Raw genomic sequence first — 26,202 nt, 5'->3', positions numbered from 1 at the left:
ATGTTTTTTTTTTATTGTTTAAGATGGACCAGCAGATGAATTCAATTTAACCGATCGCAAACCACAACGCGAAACCCAGCGTCGATCGATGCATAAATGCATCCACAATGATGATCTCACGAACGCGATGGGTGATGGGTGAGCATTCGAGAGACGTTCCCCACAATTCGCGATCGATACTCGTGATGCATGAGTTTTGAAAAACGGGAACAGCGTAGGTTTTGCCTGCGATAGGTGCTGAAAATGGCGTGTGAGATCAAACCGTTTGCACCCCCTTGCTTATGATTATACTCCTCGCCATGGTAAAATGAGGTGGACATCTTGAGGTCTTTTTCTTGCCCGCACGCAAGATGATGAAAAACTCAATCATAAATGGTGCGAACGGCATAACTGAGCCGCAACCGCTTCTCAGTTCGGTGTAATGGGGCATGGTAATGGGTGAAGGTGATCTGGGAGCTGCTCATCTTGATTTGCTGTATCTTGTGGTGATCGATTGGACATTGGCAGTATTCTTCTCGTTAGCAGAGCACCACACGGAAATGGTTGAAATGTTGTCACCGTTCTGGGAAGTCTTGATGACATCCAAAATAAGCGAGCCGGGAAAAAAGGGCTTGTAGCGTCGGAAAATAATAAATAAGGAAATAAAGGTACCGTGAGATACTGAGAGGATCCAAGTATCTCCGAGCAAGCTGATAAAAAAGGTTTCCCTCAGAACTAAAGCCTTCATTCGGCGCAGTATCGAACATTGAAACCATTGAAAAGCATTGCACGAGACAGCTTTTCACAGCGGTTTGTTTTTCTTGTGTGATTTTCTATTTAAAAAAACGTCACCGGTGTCGGTTGATCCCGTCCTGGGGGAGATTTCAATGTCTCGCTAATGATCGGTGCAACTGATTTATCATGCAAAAGTGATGGTGGTGATGGTTTGTGCGCTCAGCAAATCACTGTTGACATTAGTGCGAAGTTGCGTCATGTTTCTGGTATGGGACGACAGCGTCCTCTAGCGGACGGCGATCAGAAATGTCAGTTTTATTGACATCTCGCACCCTCGCAGTAAACGGGGCAAACGGGGTACACCCGGGACATTCTTCTACCGTTTCTGCAAAGGGAAGAAAAAAATCCTCTCCACCGGAGCCGGTCAGCACAGTGGATAATGGATGGACTTTACACACTACCCCAGCAGCACTGTCGCACACAGCACACTTGAACCAGACGGTTTTGTAACGGGTTCTTCGCTACACTCCATTTTACTCGTTCCCGCGCAGACGAGCGGAGTTGAATCAATTTTAATGAACTCTATTATTCTTTCCCGCACACAATAATGATCACATGCGGTGAAATATCCCATTTATACGTGCTTCCTTCGTGTTTTTTTTCTCTGTTGTGGTTGTTGTTGATCGTAGCTGTAGCGACCGCCGCTTATCCGCCACATTTTATGACTTGTTTATGATATTAAGACGTTTCAATAGTGTACTCACCGGGGATTGAGGTGCTTTCTATCGCACTTCCACTGTCCAGGTGACCAGGTGGGACAGGAATTCCCTGCCGGGTGTTGGCGGCCATCACCTGGGTCATATTATGTCTCATTGTCCGCCTGCGCGCGCGCACGCGGACAGCGAAAACTAACGCAGGGGACCTTAACACTCTACTCACTCCGGGCAACTCTCAAACGGTTCCGTTTCGATCGTTTTGTTGATCGAGCCGTTGTTGTTGCTGCTCTCTTTCGCGCTCGCTGCAGTTTGATGGCGTTAGGTTTGATGCTTCGCGGGGGGTTGCGGATGAACAGAAGACGATAATGACATTTCACGACACAGTCCTTTCGATCGTAGTTGCCCCGTTTGCAACGCTGCAACTTCCCGCACTTGGAACGTTGGGGACGTTGGAAAAACTGCGAAGCAAAACAGAGAATAGGGGCCGATAGTGCGATATAATAATCAATAAATTATGGAACATTTCAATTTATTGGAATATACGATCAAATTAATATGACATCTATTTCTGAGGGGCCGCCAACACCGCTTGGAGGGCCGATTGGGTCGATTGTGTTGCCGATGCGGGACTGTCTTTGCCCCGGTGTGTGTGTGTGTGTTTGTTAGTGTAGGTAGGTGTTGTTACGATCGTTTTTGAGCCCGTTTGGGGCACAGCACAGCACCAAACAATAGACCATCAATTATCGTTCGACATTGTACGGGAGGATCTCTCTCTCGCTTAAGCGCTTGTGTCGCTAGATGTCTCAGATTGGAATGTGCCCAAAAGCCTACAAAACACACTCAAGTAATGCATCCAGAGCAGAGTGCAGTCGTTTTCTTGACGGTGTTGCTCCCTGCCTTGCAATGAAAGGGACCTCTGCCGTCTAGCGCTGCCTCTGCAAACAACGCCTCCGGGAAACCGGGGCGAGAAAGAATGGAGAAAAATCTCACCCCATATGTCTTCACGGCGCCCTCGATCGCCCGGGCAGTTGATTATCCTTTGCGGCGATATGGCGAATTTGTGTGTATGTTTAGCGTTTACCATGTGTATGATGCGTGTGCCAATTTAAAGCCATCTGGGCTCTGGGGCCATGCCAAGCAGGAGAACGGGACCGGTGCGGTAGATCTATAAATCACGGACCGGTAAAGTGGGAAAATGTGTTTAGCAGTTTATATGGCTTAACGGAGAGGCGGGCAGACTACAGACACACACGCTAAGGTGAGGTGATCGTTTAGACATGGGAATTTTAGAAGAAATGGCTAGTAGCTTGTAGAGGCGTTCGAGTAGAAAACGGAGCTCGTTAGCTCGTTGACGTGTGTGGAGCGTTTAATTGGTGTGTATACAAAATTCCAGTGCTTTTCAACATTTTTGAAAAATGCTCCAAATTCCACCAAAAGAAGTGTTTGCATTGGTAAAGATGAATTTCAACATTACAGCGACGCAATATACTCCCTGGTCAATGCGCTATCTTCAAACTTTTCTTCAGCTTCTTTCATCGAGGGAAGGAAATTCACTCCTCTCTTCTCGGGATCGTGCCACAGCCATTAATTATAAGCCTCAACCGTTTGCCAAGCTGCGTCGCAAGAAATATGCGCGGATCGTGTACGCAGCAGTGCGCCCCATTTGGCATGCAATGTCGACAATGGGAGAGGAGAGCAAAACCCCGTCCGAAACACGCGGAACATTGACGTGCAACACCGGAATTCTGTTTCCGTGTGATTATAGTTAGATCACGAAGCTTTTTGCTGCCCAGACGACGACGACGACGACGGCGGGTGGGCTAGATCTTCGGTCGATCTTCACTCCCTTGGCTGCAACCAGTTCCGCATCTAGGGCCTGCTGCTGCAGTCGATTTGCAACGGTCGATTTGACCCGCCGCTTATGATGATGACGGCCACCACCGACCGGGTATCACCAACTCCATGGCACGGGAGGCTGCTTGATAATTTCCGCACCACTACCACCATTCGGAAGGGCCAAAGACCGCTTTTCTCCCAGTGAATGAATGCTTTTTGTATTTATGTGTGTGTGTGTGTGTGTGTATGCGTCGGGTTAAAAAATTTATGGCCGAATTGAAAAATCAATTTTAAATTTACTACCGTTTTGTTGAACATCTCGAGCTCACCTCACGCGGGTACATTTTTCATTTGTCTAGGTTCGGGCAACCGCCAGCCTGCACGGGTTGCGCATAAATGGGTTGCGTTAAATTTTCGCGTAATGTGCGCGCGCACGCTTTTGCACGCCGTCTGCCATCTCGGGTGCGAAACGTGTCGGTGGATGGTTAGGAGACGGTTTCTGGGGCGGTTTTGAATGCGGCGATAAATTATCGTACATCGAGAGTGTCACCGGCGTATCGACATGGGGTTGTAAGTGGTTACACGTACGGCTGGGTGAAGATGTGGGAAGGAGCGCCTGGGAAGAATTTTGCGTACGTTGTAGCAGGATTGTTAGTGTCAGGAAAAATAATTATTACCGAAGAAGAAAATACTGCGAGGAAAGTTGGGCTTGATGGAATTATTGAACAGTTGTAGGAATAATTGGTGAAACACTTCAGAAAAACTTGTTCTAGTTGTATTTCAGGGGTAGGTGTAGTATTTTCTGTATTAATAGAAGATTCCACTTCAGTAGTAAAACAGGATTAATTTTTCTGTCTCACGTGATTGGGACAGGTTTAGGCCAACTTCAAATAGTGTGAAAATGGCTGCACGTTTTGTGAGGATCTAATGCATCATGTTTTGTCTTTCAGTTAACCACAATGTTTCTACCTCTCTATATAGTTTATGATAATAACCGGTACCTCATCTCATTACATTTGATTTATTGTGTTACATTCATAATCATCTTTTTATTACGATTTTGGAATTAAAATTAAAAACTGTTTTGCAGCTTGCTTGCTTGCTGACATGGGAAATTCCTATTACATTCCAAATGATCCTGTCCAACAAAGGTGTCGTCCAAAAGAATGAAATAAGAATGTATCTCAAAATCATCAGAACTTCTTACGAAGCATGTATTCGGTTGCATAAACCTACATTCGTCAAACATTTAAAAAGTGATAATCATTCTTAGGATACATGTGACAATCCAAAGCTTCGCTAAATGTTTCTTTTGGGATTTTTTTTTAATCTACACTGACAAGATGGTTTTAAACAAGATGGAATTCTTCTTACAGATTGAACCCATCTAGATGTGATAGGATCTACTTTTGTATGTATAGAAGTGGACACTTAGATCATTAGGACTTAGGCTATTAGGATCTTGAATTTATATTACCATTTAATGACTTCAATTTTATTGCAACAACTATGCCCATTCATCAGTAGCAATGGTCATCGCATGAAATAGTAAGAGCTCTAGAGACTTTGATTATTTTCCTTGCTTTGAACTGGAAGAGCTGCAGCTACTGCTATAAAATATGATCATGGTTGTTTTTACTATGCAGATCTATCGATCCGACAGTGCATAAAACCCCTTCAAAAAAGCTCCCATACACTAGTCTTTCGTTAAGAAATCTTCACCGAATCGCACAGAAAACGTGATGTTCGTACCCCAATTGACCGTTTTTGTGTGTGTTTGTGTCGCTGATGTTGCTGTTCTGTACATGTCACGGACGAGTTGTTAGTACATGCTCTAATACGGCCCCATCCGCCAGGTCGGTTCCCCGGAACGAAATCAAAACACATACCGCCACCAAACCACTAAGGCGTGCCATTACCGACAAGGGAGTCGATCAATACACACCCTCTCCTCCACCGTGGCGCGCGTAATCGTGGTGGTGGAATCACAAAAATTAAAATATTTACATGGCCAGCATCGAATCCGGCCCCGGTTCCGACGTTCCGGGGTGTTGCTCGGGGGGTTTTTTTTTGTGTGAGTGCTCTGATGTTTGTTGCCACAGTGCGACAACACACGGTGCGGAGAAATTCTTGACCCGGTTGGCATTACCATCGCGCGGAGATTCGGGCTGACGCTGTACGCTGTTTTGGAGCGAACTCGTTGGGGGAAGAAAAAATCGATCATGGTGGGCAAAAAGGCTACGCTGAGCGTCGATTGCTTTTACGGGGGGAGCAGTAGGGTAGGTGCCATGCAGGGCCGATTGAGTACAAAAACCCCGCGTTGACACAAGAAAATGGTCCTCCGATATACCAATTTACATACATCGATACATCGATCGAGGGCACTAAATCTAGCGAGTGTGTCGTTTCATTCGTTCCGGGGAAGAGGGTCGGAGTGGGTTTTTTCGGTCTATTGCGACAAACCACCCTTAGCACGCTCTTACCTATTCCCCCGCGTTTGGTTGCCCGGTGTGTGTGTGTCTGAACTGCCCCAGAATGAATGATCGTCTCGTGCTGCGCGCGCTACATCGCAGCCACACATCGTCGCCACATCGTCGGCGGCTTCTTATTTCGCGAGCTTCTGGCACACTCGCACAACGCCGCCAACTGCATATGATAAAAAGAGGCGGCCGCGGCAGCGGCAACGGGAAATTAGAATCGACTCAATGTGGAAGCGACCGAATGTGTTCATTCCGTGTGCGCATGTAGCACAAATTAATTAAACTGATTTATGTGCAACAGAAGCGGCAGCAGCAGCGGCAGCAGTAACAGCAGAAGCGGGATTTGTGGTGACGATCGTGTTAACAATGCCGTCGCTCCTGTACCCCGCGTTTGGTGGTTGGAATGGTTAGGCAATGGAGAGATTGCCACGGTACCGTTACCGTATGTGTTGTTTAGCGATTTTGCATAGGAAACTTTGATCTCGGAAATGAATCATCGCTCGGTTGGACCGCTTAGGTTGGGGGCTGAAATATTGTTTTGTGATTTGTATGGGATTTAATGGATTGTTTGTAAGTGACTGGTTTTATGGACGGACATGACAGCATACATATTGTTCTTAGTATTTCTTAATGCATTTTTCAGGTGATGTCTTAACCGTACATTGGACTTTAAAGTCAAATAACTCTTGAAATTTATTAGAGGATAACGGGAGTAAATTATTTTGTTTTATTCTCAATTCAACTTCAACTATTTTATAACTTTTCAATAATCCAATGCAGAGTATAACATATTACTTTTGTACTGCTAATCGTAAAAGTCTTATATCTCTACAAAAAGTTTATTATCTTGTCTCAAATGTTACTACAGCTTTGCAAAAATAATACAATATTCTGCAATTTTTTATGTATCATTTCAAATAAGACATCATATCGAAACAATTGTCAGAAAAAAGGTTAATTTGTTATATCTGATGATGTTGTTCAAATATTTTGCCATATTGTATACAAATCTTAACAAGGAACTATGGCAATAAATTGAAAAAGTTTATTTGCATCGGGATATCTACACGACGAGTTTAAGAATATTGGGTCAATATAATAGAATATACCTGAGAATAGCTCAAGCTTAAGATGACTCAATGGTTTCCGATTGAAGACTTTTAGGAATCTCTTCTGTTAGTCTTCATATGATCGACATCGTTATGACAAATGCATCATTCATCTGTGGCTCTCTTCTGAAACTGTAGCCTAGCAAATGGTAAAACCTATGAAAAGGAACATCAGATCACAGGTTACCAAGCTTCAAAGAAAATAATAGGTAGCATCATCATCAATCTCCAACAAACTTTCCAGAATAACTCAGCTTGTGAGATCCTATTAGACATTTTTAAATGTACATGTAGATATGTACACAACTGATCAAGAATAATCCTTCTGGAGTTACAGTCCATAGACAATAATGTGTGGGATTAGCTGTTGGAAGACAGTGGCTTGGAATCGTAACTGGTTTTAGTCACGATTGAAGAATGCTGATCCTTTATCGTGTGTTTAAGCTTTCAGCTAATAAGCTTTCAGCAACTACTGATCATAGCTGAATCGGCAGTAAGATTTACGACTGTGCTGCTTTTCCTGGAAAGTAGATCAATACATTACAAACAAACCGATCCATTTATTAAGAAAGGATCTCAAATGAGGAACACATATTAAAGAATATTTACACTGTCATGTAATTTGAGTGCAATTTAATGTCACCTAAATGTTTACTATCATTTGTTCATAAACGGTCCTGCTTTGTGCATTAATGAGCAATCCAACTGGTATCATCAAGCGTACCTTACTCAATGAGTACACCTGCTGGACGCCCACAGCAACAGTTTCAAACAAACCATAAATGTGTGCTCCTTAATAGCCTCCGCTCATAATGACCAGCCGCGAAATAGCACCAACCAGGCCCTCCAGCAATGATACTACAATGCTGTCTGCACACCAACAGCCTCAAACTCAAACCCCCGATAGGCAGGCAGATACTTTCAGGGGCTGTGAGCATTAATGAGCACCCCGTTGTTTAATCGAACGATCCATCCCGAACGATCGTCCCGAAGCGCGTGCCGTCGTGTGCCTGAACTTTGCTGCCCCAAACCATCCTCATATGTGCGCCGAATGGAGGCGTGGATGTCGGCTGCCTGTACACGCGGCCCGATTCGTAAGTATCGATATTATTACCCTTTTATTGGGTTCATTAACATAATCTCATTGCGATTCTGATATATTTTACATGTACGGGGACGCCTGCGCACGCTTCGGTCACGGGGATCGTTTCGCTGGCGGGTAAATAGAATGTATCTGTAACGCTGTAGCATACTCCGGGTGTGTGTTTGTTGGGAGCAATTTCTTGCGTCGTCGCATCCGGGGACGATCGACGGCTTGCCCCCGTTTTCTTCCCGTTTTTTCCCCCGGATCGATGCTCCGGAATGTCTGCCCGGTGCGCACGGGCACAGGTTGGAATTTATTCGCCCTTCACCTCAGTGTCAAGTGAACCTCTTTACCACCTCTTTCGGGTGAGTGTAAACTTCATTCTTCTGCTAGACAGTGTGCCGTTCGCCGTCCGCTGAGGAGATGGTCGCCCCCGGGCACGAGTCACGCGTAGAAACTGACCTGCGCTAGCTTGGGATACTGTTGCTTCAGTTTTTCCTTCGTGGCCCCGTTGGTGAACGATGAAACTTCATTCCAGCTGTAGTGAAAAAAAAACACCCATCCGTACACACGTTTGTTGTACCCACTAAATGAACGATTTCAATCACGTTGTTTTCACGCTCGAGGATTCATTTTTTTTGTGTTGCTGTCTCTCCATTCCTTCGCATGCGAAACTGTGAGGGAAGATAAAAAAATCGCACCTAACGCGCTTTTGCGATCGGCACTAATTGTGCCGTCATCATCGGTGAAACCGAGCGGCAGCAGCAGCAGCAGTTTCACCCAGGACGGTTAAAAATTGGGTCAGACGCTGGTGCACATGGTGCCCGGTGCAAAATGTCAGCGGTCGCGGGGCCGTCGTATCGTTCAAATGATGGTGATTAAAATGACCGGACAAGGTGCAGCGATGGACAACGAGGGTAGATGATGAGTGGGGAAGAGATGGGGGAAATTTTATATTTTTCCACCTCCCACACTATCCCACACCATGAAGCATGAAGCGGCCAATCATTTCTTTTTGCGCACCGTAAACCGTTCTGTTGGCCGGCTTGATCATGCCGGGCCAGGACCCGCGGGTGCAGCGATTTTTCGTGCGCTTCAAGCATAATAAGCTGCTATCAACATTCCACAAAATTACAGTGGTTCACTTTAGCACAGCATTGCAAGTATATTTACCATCAACCTAACTAGCTAGGGATTGGGAGGTTTTTTTGTTGGAATTAAACATGGAGCTTGATGTTGGGTTGCGTGATGAAATGGAACGAAATGGAGCTGGTTTTGAAGGAAGCTACCATTTAGAGTTCGATTTCGGTGGAACAAAACATCACGACTTGAGCCGTAAAATGCTCATTATGATTGAGAAGAACCATCCGCAACGTTTGTAGTCATTTGGATGCAACATAAGATCTACATCTGAAGCTGTCGAATTCAAAGTTATCTCTTACTATCAAGTCGCTTATAGCGTGCATCTCGTACTGTAGCTAATTATTTTAGGTTGATCTTTGAACTTGAAAGTAGCCCTATCCTGTGCTAAAAACAGATTACGGTGCTGGCCAAACATCACAACAGATCAAATCGAGTAATGTTTTGCCTAAATAATAACACAAATTTAGGAATGTTCGGGAAAGATTCCAGCAAATCACTGTGTTCAATGAGCAGTTACAGTTGTTGTTCGCTAAAAATGTGATGAAAACTAATCAGACGGGATTAAACTGAAGTCTTTTCTGCGCTAAATGGACTTGTCTTCAATCACTGCCTACACATGCTACAACGTCATGATTTATTGTTTGTTACCTTAAGTCATTGGAATCATGGACACCGTTTAAATGTAGCTCCATCAAGCGGCATCCAGTTGGCTGTGGATTAATCTTCGATCAAACGAGCCTCGGTCAGCTTACAGTTTGCTGACATAAAGACAGCAATGGAAAATCTCGGCTGCGAGCTACAGGGCATCCGTGTCTGGGAGTCTCGTGAGATGACTTAAGATGACTTGCAAATTGCGATGATTGCGCTGTAATTAAAGCAGAAGTGTGCCCATGCTATTAATCAATTGCTGCTTCATTTCGATCGATGGCACGATACGACTTCGGAGCTAAACAGCTCGATCTTTCCTGTGCCCCGAGTGAGGGCAAGCAATCTGGTCCAGGTTGTGTTAATCGCGCACAAGAACCGCAACATTGTACCCGCGGAAGGTATGAATGTGTAATGGAATTATAATTTATCATTACACACACGAACGAGACAGTTATGTTACGATTCTGGGAAAAGCGTGCGCTACCCTCCAGGCTGATTGAGGACGCGATCCCGGCATGATGTCTACCCGATGGCTCAGCAGCACCAAACAGCAGTGCATCATGGGAGATGATTCCCGAGCTTTTATAAGCCCCAACCAGTTGGAAAAGTGTTACTGTGTTGTATCCAAGCAGACCATTGCGTCTCGATCGGGTGGAGTTTGTACTGAAACGCAGCTTCTGCATGTGACGGCGATTAATCTCGGAATCAAACGACGCGGATGCAGGGATGAGCAGCGTCAGCGACCTCACGCAACGATGCCATCGGGGTGTCTCTGCCACTGCTTGTCTAATTATTATCTCCCACTGGTAGCAAGGCTTATTATCATTCCGACGATCGCTGGAGCGCTGGAGCCACCGGCCTGACTACCAACCAATGACATGGGGATGCTGTGTTCGTGTACCCAAGGGGGTCTTAGTACGCTGACTGCCCATAACGTGCTACTGAATGTGTTCGGGACGAACATGGCCAAGATGAGACGCAAGACAACATCGGCTTCAAGGTGTGACCGATGCAAAGTGCTTACAAATTGAGCAGTACACGTGTGATCGCTTCGTTTCATGCACCAAGATACGGGGAAAATCGTGGAAAAGGGATAAACCAAAGGCACCTATCGTATCTTGATTTTGACAATGTAAAACCGGTCGTGAAGTGATCAAACTATGCATATAAGATGACCGAAAGAGACTCGAATAAAGATCGGGAGAATCGATAAGGATAATTTAAAACACATTGTGGCCAAAAAACAAAGGATGCCGATAGCATTACCGGCTAAAGAATAATTTGACAAGCATCTATTGGTCGATAATTAGGCTGTAAAAGAATAACATGGTTTTCAAGTAGGGTTTTATCTCGCACATTCCTGAACCATGAAAATATGATCTAAATTCTTACTTTTACTGCACATAAACGATCATCTCCTTTACAGTCAGCTCGTTACAACACGTAGACACCTGTGCAAACATTCGTGAACTTCCATTTAATGGCACCTGTTTCGATCCCTCCGAGCGGCCCAAAAGACTCACCTCAGCCCAACCATTACTAAACGTATCACCATCATGAATCATACAAAACCCAACCACACGAACACGGTCCAACGAGCAACGACAACGACAGCGACGGTGTGACTGCCCTCGGCCACCACGGATTCTACGCGTTCGCACAGTAAGGTGCAAATGGGCATGTTTTTGTGTGGGCCGAAACATATCATCAAGATAGGCGGCTCGGACCAGGCCCATAGCCTCGACGGGATTACCAAACACATTCCAGCAGTATTTGCATTGGTCAGATTTATGCACAGCCCCGTGGAAATTGTATGACTAACTCACGGAGTAACTTCCACGACCGTTCGAACGAGGTGAGGAGTTTAAGGGCTTTTTTAGGGATCGCTAAAGATACACTCTCTGGAATGGAATGTACTGTTGTTGTTGTAGGGACTGCTTTGCACTTGTCCGGAAAGGATTCTGTGTTTTCGCTGACACACTGTTGGCAATCTGATCGAACCAGACAATGAACGAACTTTCGAGTAACAAGAGATTGGACGATTCACAAAAAGCGGACAAAGAATCATAATGTTGGAGTGTCAAAGAGGTCCAAGTTCCTTGCCGAAGTCTACTTCTTTGTGGATGAACTTTGATTTACTCCCTTCAGCTTGTGCTACTTTTCTTATACTGCAGCCAAGATGCTCGTATCATACAAGTAATTCCACTGCAGAGAACGAAGGGAACTGTCTCCGCAGCCGGCATGTCAAAGGAACGATAATTGTACAATTATGGGCCATTCCGTGGAGGAAACGTTTCAATTAATGCTTCTCTTTGATATTCGAGGACATTCCTATCAAATCTCAGAGCTTATGCAGATTCAACGACGGTCATTTTTTCTTTGCAAAATATCATCTTCGTGTGTGTCTAAGCACTGGTCTTACGGTTGCCGACGATGATAAGCTAATTTTTATCATTAGACGCAATTACTATTTTTCAACTACCAATGATCGTTGACGTTGGAGCTTCTTGTCGTGTGACAAGATTATGGAGCAGTTTAAGGCAAGACTAATGTTGGACGTTTAAGCGTTTTCTTTGCCCACTGAGCAGAAGGTTTCGATGCAACAGGCCAATCCTTTAGTGGTTTGTTTGGACCGGGACACTCAATTCAATCAATTCGTACCGATTGCTTCTTGGTTTGAGGCAAACTGTGCTTGAGACGTTGTCACTTTGCGGACGGTTCGTTGGACGGGTGAGTCGTGAGTCGAACAGCAGCGCGGTGCAATAAACGACCACCAGAAGCACTCAACTGGCGCACAAGTTTATGCATCCGAGTGACATAATAATTAGCGCCGCTACCATACCAACGGCAACCGACGGCGACAGCAACCGCGATCGGGACGGACACACGATTGCGCTCACGATTTGCGCGAGATATCGCGCAGAAATGGGGTCGTTAATTATTGTAATTGTGTACTCTTTTTTATATTCTGCACACAATTTCCTGACCCACAATTATCCAAAGCTTTACGATATCGCGACAACGGAGCGGACGGGTTTTTGCGAAATAATTTGTTTAGTGGTGATTGCTTGAGTTGCAGAAGAAATGGCCCTTACACAGGGTAACATACTTTATTAACCCAAATACTTCCACTAAAATACGACACACACACACACACCCATACACACACCATGCACACAAACGAACGATAAAGAGAGACATCGCGTGCCTCGCGCAAACAAACAGCGAACGCGATTTCATTTCAATAATGGACTGTTTGTTTTATGAAACATTGAGCTGGCGCGCCCGGTATCAAGCTGATCGGATCTCGACTTGTGGTCTTCGGGACGAGACTCCAAGCAAACCAAGCAAGCAAGCATCTCGCTTTGGGGGGTCTTCCTCTCCCTCCCTAGGGACGGCTACTGGAAGACGTCCCATCGCTTCGCAACCGTTCGCGCACATTTCATTTGTGCCATTTTACAACATTTGTATTTAAATTAGCCTTGTATCTGTTTCAATTCCAGCCACCGAGCGTCCTGAAAGCGATCTAAATATATAGAAAATAAAGAATAAATACCGGAGGAATATGACGTCCTGGGGACGGAACAAGACTGCCCGGTTGGGTCATGCTGTGGACTGTGGGTTGAAGAAGCATTTGGAGTTGTTTCCAAGAAATCGTAGGCTGAGACATTGCTGAATAATATCTCCATCGTGAGATTTGCAGCACAAATAAGAAAAGGAAAAGGGAATTCAGAAGACGTTCGAAACCAAATAGAAAGATGTGAGTTTGCTCTATTTTTGATAAGTAAGTGCCTCCGTTCGCTAATGAAGCTAAAGCTAACTGATAAGTCCATGATTTCTAAAGTATATGGGGTATTGTGTTGGTGCCTAAGCGAGCATGGACGCAATATGGGTTCAACGCAATGATTTCGATTCCTATAATAGGAGCACTCGACAATTCTGTCTGTTCTGCGAATGGTTTTAATGGAACTTATTGCATCTAGCCCACAATTATTTGTTGCTTTTATCAAAGGAACTATTTTTATGCTCCATAGAATGCACAAAACCACATATTTTACACCACAATTAAGCGTTATCAGTGTGTTTAATGTTCACCTTTGAAGGAATTCCACCTTTAACTACCAAATGCTCACCCGCAACCTCGAACTTTCAGTCACTTCTGTAACCTGGACTAACTCCACCTCTACATTCCGCACGGCAAAGGAATTCGTTTTCAGTTTAAACCCTTCCCAGTCAAGGGAAAGTGTGAAGAGTCAGCAGGGGTTCGAAAGGTGTTCCTTTGCTTCCCTCTACTGTACAGCTTCTTGGCTCGGCATGCTCCAACTCCAGTGACAGTTCGGTTTGGCTGGCTAAGAAGGTGGTTCGTACGATCGTTGGTTCGTTGGTTGGGATTAAAACGAGCCGTGGTCAGATGCTGTTGGGTGGTTGGGGGATTGGAACTAGGGAAAGAGTTGTGGTTGTTGATAAGATTGCCAATGCCTAAGGGTATGTTGGTTCCGGAGTAGCAGAAACCTTTTAACGGCGAAGAGTTCAATTCGTTGTGCAAAGACGATGTTTGAAATTTACTTTAGCTTCCTGTGACAAAGAATACATACAAAGTATATTGTATAAAATGCATATAACTGATATTCTTTAAATATTTATTGTATATGTGATCTTAAGTTATTCATTCCGCTGCATGATCGTTCAGCCCCGCTCGACATCATTCCTGGTGCTTGTTTTTATTGCAACAAGTAATTAAAACTCCAACCAATTGCGGAATATTAAACAAAGCACCTGCAATAAAGTAAACCCCTTGGCATAATTACAAACACGGCGTGATTAAAGCATTAAAGCTCGGGTGTGGACCGTGTTTCCGACCGACAAGAACATGCACACAGAACAACGTTTAACATATGATAATTTGATCAGCGTCCTGCCTTGATTACTTAACGGGCGACATTTATAACATCTCTTTTTTATGACCCGACCGCACCTGCTGATCGCGGCATGTGCAGGCAGAAAATCAATTACATGAAAATGATTTCTTAGCACATAAATTAGTGACTCTGAGCGAACTGGGGAGATTCTGTCGTTGTACCTCTGTGTATGATCTTCTCTTGCAATTTAAAACATGGAAAATATTCTGTTTTGAAGCTTAAGAAAACGCTTAGGAAAATCAATTAGTGACAAGATTTATGGATAATTTTAAAACCTCAAAACAAAATTCCTCAATGAAGCTTTTGTTTGCCCTTTTGAAACAGGTACTTCTTCTGCAGGTTGGGAAATATAAATCTGTCACGCGACCTATGAATATTCATTATGCTCAAGTGCATATTTCAATTACTTATTCATTTCACGTGTGATGTACGACATCTTGTAACACAGTCACCAGGAAGCAACTCTCGGCAAGAGCCGCATTGATCTTCACTCAGCCTCACGCAACGCAAGGATAACATGCACGCAAATGCTAATAACTGTCCCAAACATCGACAGGATATCCTTGCCGATACGATACGCTTGTCTTGTGAGATGTCTTTTGCATATCGGTTCAGCCTTGTCTTGCGTTGCGTGATTTATCTCCCGACAAAACACTCTCCACCCATCAAACGGACAGGGCGAACCTGTTCCACGCGATGACGCGCACCGAGACCGATTTCGTTCAGGTTCGACAGGAAAAACAAATCAGCTGTTGTCACATGCGAAGGAACTGTACCGGTAAAACCTGTCCCAAAATTGCTGGAAATGAATCAAGAAGAAACAAGAAGAAAATTGCTGTTGATGCAGTGACTCTGTTACTCTCAATACTTGGGTTTTTTTCAGTTGGAACTGACCTGTTGTACTGTGTGCAGATTCAAAACTGGATAGTGATGAAGTCATTTTGGCTACTGTCAAATAAGATTGATCGATTTGATCGTTGTTTGTTTGAGCAAGGGCTGTTCAACAAAACGGTTCGTCGTTTAATGTTCCAGCACACGTCAAGATTCAGAGATTGATTTGCAGATAGAATAGCGAGAATGAAACACATCATTGCGTAAAATATTGTTCCTGAGAGCGAAGACCACACGCATCTTCAGGAGGGAATGTCTTGCGTGTTTGTAATGATGATTAAATGAACCAAACGTAGCAGCGGAACAGGAAACTGGAATACTTTTGCTCCATATTTGGCAGCGTATCGTTGAGCGATAATTAAAACATGATTCAACGCACGCGAATGATCGGCTGTCGATCGGGAATACCTTTTAGGGCAGTCGTAGAATAAGCAGCAGGTACCTGAACTTCTGCCACGCGTCTGTAACATTCTTAACCGAGGAGGAAAATGTTTGCCCCTGAAACATTATCAATTAAACTCGAATTCGCTTGAAATTCCAGCAGCATCAAGCTGGAAGCTCGAAGGCTCGTGCCTCGTGCTTGTCGTATCTTGCCAATATCTTACGTCTCCAAATAAGGAATGGTATTTAATTAACATAGTTCGTCTTTCGTTCGCTTCCTACCAGAAGGAAACGCGAGAAGGCATCAAACACCAATTGCACTGGGGTTTGCACTGTGATTTCAATTAAATTTTAATGGTAAGATCGGTCAGATTGTTATTGCGCACAGATTCGCTGGCAATAGATAGCTTCTTGGATGGTTTACGTCTCGCTTCCCGCACTGCGGTAGGATCGAAATGCAGGTGGTGAATTATTTTAGCGACCTCCCTCTTTTTCTCGCTTCGGTAGCTTCCCAGTGAGGCGTGTAATGCTTCACGACGCGCACCGCGCGCACTTTGGTAGGGATGCGAACAAACGCCTCGGCTACTGTTTTGTATGAAAAGAGGGGCTGCAGTACCTGCATGCATATGGCCATTAGTATTTGAACACCGAGCGCCGCGCGCGCAACACGTATGGTCAATATTGGTTCCCTCTCCAATGCGCGAGCAATTAGGTGCGACCGTCATGGGTGAAGTGTCTCCCGAGCATGGAGGTACATTTTACACACTGCTATTTTCAAAGGCGTGGTTTATAGTTCATCCATGTTGTTGGAATGCCACGAAATGTGTATAAAACAACTTAAGATACCAATCAAGACGGTTAACATGAACTCGGAAACGCATAACGTAACATCGGTACCACAATTATCATCTCTTTCTGTTTACCATCGATGGCAAAACGAACGGCCGCGGTAGAAGTGTTTAACCAGATTTATTAAGCTTCAATTAATCAACTTCATGCTGGGCTGATATGAGACTGCAGATAATTTCCCAAATCAGCTGCGCAACATCGCGGAGTATCATGCTGGGAAGCATAAAGAGCGCCCTAATACGCTTAGGAGCTACAGGAGTTGAGGCTAAGTTGAGGCTAGAGCACAGCAAGAGTTCCATTCGATCCACGAGTGCTGTAGACCATACGGTGGAGATGATGCTTTCCTCTGTGGTAGGTTGTGGTGCTGTGTGAAATATTGCCATGTCATAGAAATTAATTGAAACATTGTCTTACCAGCTAACATGATTGACTTTTATCGACACGCTGAAATCATCGATACGGCGGGGTGAGTGTTTGACATCGTTAACTATGGTTGTGATGTTTCTATTTTTGAGGAATGTTTCTGCAAGCCAAGAGGAACTGCGCTATTCCTGGAATGCTCCTTGATGTAGTCAATCGGACAAACGATTACAGGGATGGGGAGAGCTTTTTGCATATGCTTTATCGATTTATGTTTGCAAAATCACTGGAAAGCAGTGGTGGGGAATGTTTTGGATGTGTTTGGTGATGAAGATAAATGGTTGATTGATATGTAGGTACGCTTGCTTTATCTTTATGAATGTGTGGAGAAATGCGAAGCCATTTTTGCGTTTAGGTCAAACAATGATTATTCGTGTGATTATATATTTTTATTCCAAAACTATTTGCGTATTGCTCATTTGGAATCCAATAGGAATTTCTAATGTGCCTATCCGAAAAGCGTGCCTTAGAATCCAATTCCCAACTCACCCGTAATAGACAGTCAAGAAACTGTCCCAGCATTATAAGAACCCCTGAAAACCCCTGCAATGTATGTAAAACCTTAATATGAGATGCATTTGATCATCTAGGGAGTATTTTCGGGAGCTTGTTGTCACCATATGCCACCATATTCACTCGATAATCATAGTGTGAGGGAACGCTGGAAGTATTTTCAGTAACAGAGTGCACATCTTTCATTTTGGTGGCTCCATCTATCCACCTGGCCCGGTAGCAGCATGATATTTATCACTTGATTGATGAACGTCGTTTGGAAAGGGGCAAAAACTGTGTGGAAGCAATCGAACACAAAAAAAAAACAAAATCAACTTTCCCCCTTCTGCAAGGAAAACTGTTACCACCCTGGGGGCAAAAGTTTGATTGATGAGACTCGTTTCAAGCCGATCGTCAAACGGAAACAAAATTCAATTAAACAACCATTTTGATCACTGACAACAAAAGGCGCAGCACACCGTTTGCCTGCGTATCACTTTCATGCCAATAATTCCAAAGAAAAATCCCTCTTGCATACTAAAGCTTACCAAAAGAGAAAAGGCACCAAGAAGTAAAGTTGGCAAGGAGTATCATTAAAAAATGGCACAATTCGGAACGATTGTGATTGATTGAGTAGGTGATTTCGACGGCAGGCGGTTGGCTGCCACTCGGACTATGGTGAAATTATACACCAACTCTTATCATCTCTGCTCAATCTCAGCTACTGGGCATTTTGCTTTATAGCTGCAGGGGTATGAACAGGGAGTAAAAAAAAGAAGAAAAAAGCCCCAAACTGCATCCGGTTGCCGTTCCATGCGGTCATTATCGTACCCATAAAAGGTGCAGATCGAGTGGCGCTGAACGGTGCGCGCACTCCGAAAGGAAACAACTTAATGTGGCCCGATGATCGGTTTTCGGGTATTCGATTTATGTATGCGGAGCCGGAGTGTTCGCTGATTTGGCCGTGCATGCTGATGGCGCAAATCATGCCGCAGTGTGCAGTGGCAGTCAATAATTATAATTAACCGAAATGTGCCACCTAAATTAACACATTTCGGCATCGTTTCGGCGATCGATTGGAGGAAGTCCTTTCTACTTGGACGATTGGGATTGGAATTGGCAAACTGCCCTTTGGGCAAGAAGTTTAATTTGAGTTGATTCTTCCCGCTCCGAGCAATGCAAGAGTGAGTGGTGGGAAGTAAACAACGAAAAGCAAGTGAATTGCTTTATACAGTTCATATCCACATCTTTAAATCTTCCCACGTAGCGCATTATAAAACACTGATTACACCTCGTACCGATAATCACACCTCAACCGGGCAGATTACATCCTTGACTCTGCAGCCTCTTGCAAAGCTTATGACCCAGCAATCACTGGCACGGTATGCTTTCTGGCTTTAATTAAAAGCATACACCAATCGTCATAAACGTCTGCCTCATCGGGATGCGATGCACGGCCCTTCGATCTCATCACCAGCCGCGGTTTGCAACTGACGGGGAATGTTTTAATGATGGGCAAAATGAGGAGTAAATATCCACACGGACAAACAGACAGACAGGCTGAGAGGCCGGCGAGTGCTGCATTGGGTCGTGATTGTGCAGTCTAATAACTTAATTACAGACGAATGAATTCATCCCATTTAATGCGTCAGTCATCCGAGTGAGATGCCATCCCATCCATGGGATCGTCTTCTTATTAAAGACTCCCAAGAGTCCTCAACTACCTACAGAATTATGCGTTTTTTTGGTCACACAATACTGACCACAGACAACCGCTTTCCGCCTTGGAAATGGAACAGGTTTTGTGGTGTCTCGCTGTGGGGAGACGAGTGCGTAATTGGTGTCGGAAATGGAACCACAACCTCCTCGATGCTCATACATTTATATGAGCGCTGATGATTGTTTGCGGTAAATCGTGCATTTAACAAAAACATTAACGCCTTCTCACACAGCCACCGGACCACCTAATGGTACTCGCAAAGCTCGGACAATACTGGAGAGCGCTGTGTGAGGTGGAAAACTGTACCAGTTGAACGGGTAATTGCTGTAGGACAGGAAATCGGACCATCCTGTTAATTGGTCCGGTAATACAACCAATGCAATCTTTCTCCCCTGGGTGACAGTCTTCTTCCTTTGCTCTGAATTAATTCAACAATGCGCCTTTAACGGGGAGTATGGTCACGGAATGCCAGCATCGATCTTTATGATATCGATATTCTCTTTTGCTTCTGCTGTACCACTGCGGCTAAATGGAATTTACTTTTCTATATTTCTCCTGATGATGGATCTTCCCCGTTGTTGTTATGTTACTCCCATTCGCCTTCCTTTTCGCTGCTCATGACTTTAATTAAAGGTTGTGAAGTTATGCTCGGGCGAAATAATTAGTCGCTTTTAACATTAACGCTCCTCTCCTTGCTGGCTCGGCGTGTCAAGCCGGTCAACTAGGTTTGATTTCTGAAGCATAACATAATGCTCTCCTGCGCTACCGACCTCGATCGAAAAAAGCATCGTTTTCCAGCATCATCATCTATCCGGCCAGCCCGGAGAGAGTGCCGATGCCATTTTTATCAGCTCACGTTTATCATTCGAAAGTGATCGTCGGGGTTGCTTCGACACTACCCAGGGGCTATTTGAAGGGCTCTTTCGTGCCTTCTCCGGGCACTGTCTAGTAGAGAGCTTAGGTTGAGAAAAAATGCGCACACAACCCAGTAGGTTGGTTGATAGAAGGGGTTGTTATTAAAATTCAATTTAAAAGCAGTTCCGCAAGGCACTTTAGCAATGGCATTTTGCACGCCCGGGGTCGCCCATAGTCGATGGGCTGGGACATTGGCCCCCACATTCCATACGCTGCTGGAGTAGAGGGGAAACGGTTGAGTAAGTTGAAGCAGATACTGTGACGCTTGTAAAAGTTATTATTATCATTCGCAAAAATGTTAATCAATGCCTTGGGGAATGATAACAAATGCTCCGATCGTTGCTTTTGATCATGGAGAAAACACAGAATTCTTGTTTAAAAAGGGTCTTTAGTCCTGCAGAGGTAACAGATTTAATCCAACTGATCCAATTTATGGGTGAAACGTGTATCGAATAAGCTCAGAAAACAGTCATCCACCCGCTTAAAGAAACGTCCAATTTCATGCCCAAGCATAGCCGACACAAATTTTCGATTCATTTTTCTGCTCAAAATCCAATGGTCAAACACGCCTTTCAATATTTCATTCAACATGATCGGCCACTTCGTCTAAAACGAGTTTTTTTTTTCGTTGCCCGCTACTGCATATACAGGTAGACATCATTTCACTCTTATGATCTCGTTTTGGACAGCGCAAAAAGGGGAAAGAAAGAAAAAGACACCAATGGGAGGTGGGGGGGGGGGGGGGGTGAAGAATCTATCATCCCGTTTGGTGCCATGTTTGAATAGGCAGTTCATCATACCGTTCGCCGAGGGAGGCAGGACGGAGAGGAGTGGCAGGAATTTGGTAGATTGATAGGCCCTGTCTGCTGGAGTTAATATTCGGGTTCACCTCATCAACTGGACAAAAGGTCCTACTATTGTGAACGAACGGTGGCAGCCTGAGCTGAAGCCGCCGCAGTATTCAGCCATGGACAGTGGTCGATCTTATGAGCTGGCTTCTGGACAAGCGGAACTGACAGGGCGTCAGGTTCAGACGCTTCCAGCAAGACTAGTGTCGTGTAAAGTTTAAGCTAATCATGGAAATCTTGAACAGTTTAACCGAGGATTAAAAAAAAAAATACTCACCATGAAACTAGATGAAGTTACGACCCGTAGCGTTTTGGAAAGACTGTCTTCCACATTGTAGTTTTGTTTTCTGAGCTAATTTTGAAGGAGCTTTTAAATCACATTTTTGCATAAGTATTACCAGCACAGTTATTATTTTCTGTTGTATAATTTCTTCACAAAACCACATGAAGAAAGATATTGATAGAATAGTTTTCATGGCTGAAGTTCACTAAATGAAGAAGTTAACAATTATAGGCTGATTTCATAAAATAATAGTATCACTTTCACAGACTCAACTCAACTTGCTCGTGTGTTTTTTTCTAATAATTAAAACCACTTTTATAACTCTACAAAGGAAAGTGTGGCCCAATTACCTCCAACCTTTTCCTCTTTTCATAATAGGAAAATTTCCGTTCGCTTTAAACACTTCGACAATTGCCAACGCTTGCAGTCACTCGTTTCCTGCCAACTTCCTCTCGGGCAACTTCCTTTTCCCAGCAACGGAACGCACCGTGTTTCATCACTCACAACATCACTGTGCGCCTCACTTTAACAGCTTAATCATTACACCCAAGCTGCACCGGAGCAGCAAACGGCACTGATCGAACAAGAATGAAAAAAGAGTCGCGCTAGGTGAAAGGCGTCACACGTCCGGTTCGGGGCGCGTCATGTAAGCCTGGGACCGCTCGACCGCTTTCATCAAACACTGCATATTCACTGAACTGCATCGCGTCCGTCAGATGCACCGTATGCTCTGGTTACATACTGTTTTTTCTGGCTTTACTGCTGCTGCTTTCCTGCATGTGATCGCCACGATCATCGAACCACACCGCTCGGGATGCAGGGGACAAACTGCAGCAGTCGGCAATGCTTCCACTTGCACGAATGGTTCAATTGTTCGCGTTTAAACTAGGACCTCGGTTCGGCTCACGATCGGGTCTTGATCTCGTTTGTCTAGCGCTTTTCTCGAGGCACGGCAAGCCACGGGAAGCAAGGCACCTAGACAGTTCGGGGTTGCTGTTTTGCTGGCTCTTCGTCTTTCGCCTGCTCTAGTTCTCTCCGTACGCGGGGAAACGGTTAATCTAGTCTCAGCCTCTCTCTCTCTGCTTTTCTTCAATCTAGGAGTTTTTTGTACGGGCGTCTAATACAGCCTCCCAAGAGCCACTGAGAGCGAGTGCATTAGAACTAGGTAGGAGATCAAATGGTAACAACAACCCCACCGCGAACCTTAGGAGCCTTTGAGACAGTTTGCTCGCTGCTCTCCAGCCTTACTAGTAAAGGCAATAGGAGCAAAACATAGATAATCCTCTCTGTAGAGTCGATCCGAGTAAACCCACCACTGCTCGTGTTTCTCTTCATGTTTCCAAAACACAACTCAAGTCTCTCCAGCATCCCAGCAGCATCCAGCGTGTGGCCTGTCGCACGTGTTGGCCCGCCTCAGAGACCCGTTAGTTTTGCCTTGTTCGCGCAAACGCAGCGTCAATGAACGCGCGCGACGCTCGAACGACCTCCAGAATTGCTCATCAGCTGACCGTGCTGGTGCTGCTTCGGAGGGGGGAGTTTGCAGGCGCGGTCGGCACCAAGGCACATCTTGGCACGCGTGTGCTGCCCTCGCCCATTCGGTGCACGCGCCATTGCTGCGTTTGGCTGAACGGCGGGTGCTGCTTCGTTCGAGGGGAAAACTTGCGTCGGAAGAGCGAGCACGTAAAGAGCGTTGGCGCACAAGTGCGCTCACCGGTAAGCCCGTGCTCGGATCGGGTCGCACCGAAACGGTAGACGCTGCTGTAGTGGGGTTCGTCGCTTGCAGTTTCAACGAAAGACTTCAATCGCTGGAATGGCGTGGTAGGGCAATGACGCTGAAGTTGTCGTTTTTTCTCGCTATGGACGTGTTTCAGATTGTTTGTTTGCATGCAATTAGCGCCATAATTGTTTTATTTAATTTTATCAATGTTTATGATGTTTAGAAAAGATTAATTTTATATTTAATTAATTAATTGATATTAATTGTAGGATGGCTTGACCCTGCGAATTAAATAATTTGTCAACAATTTTTTTGGCCCTTTCAAAGCTTTAGTGGGTTTGTAGTATATTTAAAAAAAATATTTCTCTTTCATTTTGGATGGCTTAACCCTGCGAATTCAATCATTTTTCAAACATTCTTTTGTTTGGTGTTTGCCCATTCCTTGAGTTGGTTGTTTTTAGCAATAATTATTTATGTTAATTGTGTGTTTCTTTTAGTTTAGAGTTTTTGCTTTGAATGATTTACAGGCATCAAACGCTCTGTTTGAACTAGTATTGTGTATGTTTATAATTGCTCGGTAGTTTGGGATAGAAAAGAAGAAAAAGTTCAGTCTTTTTGGATTTGTTATTTGTACATTCACTCCAAGACTAGCTTGAACAACATTTTTAAGGATTGTGGAACGGCTGGCATAGCTTAAGCTTTAGGTTTTTAGGATTTATTTCTTTGAAATTGTTACATTTTGTGATCTATTTGAATCTCATTGATTCTCTTATTTAAAAGTATCTTACTTCACATAAATTGTATGTTTACACAGCTGTTACATAGTTCTTAATACATATGCATTTCGTTCAATAATTAAATCAACTTTGACAAGCATTTTAACACATTCTTGCCAGCCTGTTCGTATTGCCAAGCTGAGCCAGAACAGCAAAATCACTCCAAAAACCACTCATGATTTCGCAACCTGTTAAGCGAGAAACGGTGTACGGCGTGTTATCAATTCCCCCGTGCCCGGTGCGGTCTCTCGCTCCGCCGGACTGCCATAAATTACGCCGAAAGCACGACAAAACATTGGCCGTGGCACGCGCCCATGAGCCCACCCTCGCCCCGGCGCGCAGCATTGCGCTTCAAAGAAAAAGCGCCGATGGGCAGAGTGTGTCTGGATCAGGAAGAGTTGCGCAGAACGTGTGCGCTACACTTGTGTGTCGCCCTGCTGGAAGCATAATTTATGAGGCCACGCTTGCCACTTTGGACACGAAGCCATCGCGGTTCCCAATTCCATCACGCATGGCCCGGCCCGACCGCGCGCGGTTTTTCAGGTGCATTGAAAAGGCTAATGGTATTGGACGGCTTTTGCTGGAGTTGCTTTGGAGCATGACACGCACACGCCGGGTAAAGCCATTACCATTTGAGGGACTCGAGCCCCAACGATATTGCACACCGAAAAGGTGTACTTATGTCTGCTTGGTATTCGAGTTGTGATAGCGTGAATGTTCTTACCTCTTCCACAGCTTCAACAGCCGGCGAACTTTTTGCCCAATTCCTACGGTGATCGATTTATTCCCCGTCGATACGCACTGTCCCGATCGAGCCGGTTCAAGGCGGAAAGCATGCCGGAACAGAAAACGGATCCAATGGTGATGGTACGTCGATTGAAACATTTTAACGTATATAATAAACAAAACAGAACGACTACACCCACATAAAAAAAACGATTCGTTTCAGAAGGAGATGCCTGGCTACTGGCGTACCCATCGCTATTCGAGCGTGCTGAAAAGCCAGCTCGGGCTGGTCTCGACGCACGATAAGATACTGTCCTTCCGCGATAGCACCAGCCGGCAGGTTTGCAAACGGCTCGCCAACAAGCGCCCGCTAGAGTGCATCGTCCGCCCCACGTACAGCAACCAGCAGAAGCTGGACTGGAGCTGCCATCCGCGCACCAAACCGATCGGGTTCATCGAAGCCGTGCACGATCTGCCCAACATCAAGACGTACTATCACAAAATCATCGACTGGTCCGCGGCCGGGCAGATTGCGGCAATCTTCAGCAAAAAGCTCGTCATCTGGACGCCCAACACGGACGAGATCATTGGGCTGGGGGCCCAGTACGCGACGTCGATCGCGTTCGAGCCGGCGGGCACCCGGCTGGCCATGGGCATTTTTATGATGAACCGACCGTGGCTGAACATCTTCGACGACCCGGCCAGGCCGCAGTCGGAGCGGCACGGCTCGCTCAAGATGCTCGACCCGCTGGACCACCCGATCAGCTGTCTGACCTGGGACGGTAGCGGACTGTACGTGCTGTGCGGGTTTGGCAATGGTCAGATTTCGATCGTACGCATCCGGCCGGCGGCCAACATTAACCAGTGCGAAAGCAAGTACTGCGTGCACAAGGGTTCGATCATCGCGATCAAGTTCTCGTGCGGGTGCCGGTACATGGCGACCGCGGACGATCTCGGCCAGCTGTACCTGTGGCACTGGAGCGCCGGCAACCTAACGCCCATTACCAACTGGGACAGCTCGATGTGCGCCTTCTTCGACTGGCATCCGTGGCGCGAGGATGAGATTGTGATCGGTGAGTGTGGTTGGGCTGGTTGATATGGGCCGAACGCAAATGGCCGCACACACACACAGACACTTACAAAACAGGATGTTTAATTTTATTAGCCGACAGCGAACCGATCCTGATCGCACTGTACCACGTCCCGAGCCGCCAGGTGCTGTCGTACTATCAACGGCGCGAGAGTGATTGTATCTTGACGACGCTTTCGTTCAACAAGCTTTCCGGCGAGCTGGTCGTGTGCTACTCCTTCACCGGTAAGTAGTAATTAAACGTCATTACGCGATTAATCGTTCGCGGTTGGTAGATTGCTGCGCGGGGCAGATGCATCTGCGTGCGCGACATGTGGGCTGTACGTCGATGAGGTGTCGGGCGCGAGAATGGTTTGGTTGGAACTGTTAGGACACGGTAGGTTAGATTTATCATTGATTGTGTTTATATCGAGACACACAGTTTGGTGTTGAACGAAATGGTCAT

The 26,202-nt window shown here is 45.3% G+C and overlaps 1 protein-coding gene across 2 annotated transcripts in view; it reads left to right on the top strand.

Moving 5' to 3' along the window:
* Positions 1 to 26,202, top strand: part of LOC120959087 (protein cortex) — a 39,871-nt gene that overhangs the window by 10,736 nt on the left and 2,933 nt on the right. Inside the window, exons 2-4 of one of the 2 annotated variants that reach the window (XM_040382257.2) lie at positions 24,677 to 24,808; positions 24,894 to 25,740; positions 25,833 to 25,982. In XM_040382257.2, the coding sequence (XP_040238191.2) occupies positions 24,677 to 24,808; positions 24,894 to 25,740; positions 25,833 to 25,982 (1,129 nt within the window). Of the gene's footprint in view, positions 1 to 24,676; positions 24,809 to 24,890; positions 25,741 to 25,832; positions 25,983 to 26,202 lie in introns of both variants that reach the window. The other variant, XM_040382256.2, reaches the window with a different exon arrangement.

Source organism: Anopheles coluzzii, chromosome 3 (genome assembly GCF_943734685.1).
Source record: "Anopheles coluzzii chromosome 3, AcolN3, whole genome shotgun sequence".
Taxonomy (NCBI): domain Eukaryota; kingdom Metazoa; phylum Arthropoda; class Insecta; order Diptera; family Culicidae; genus Anopheles; species Anopheles coluzzii.
The sequence above is the reverse complement of the archived record's forward strand: the minus strand, read 5'-3'. Positions and strand labels throughout refer to the sequence as shown.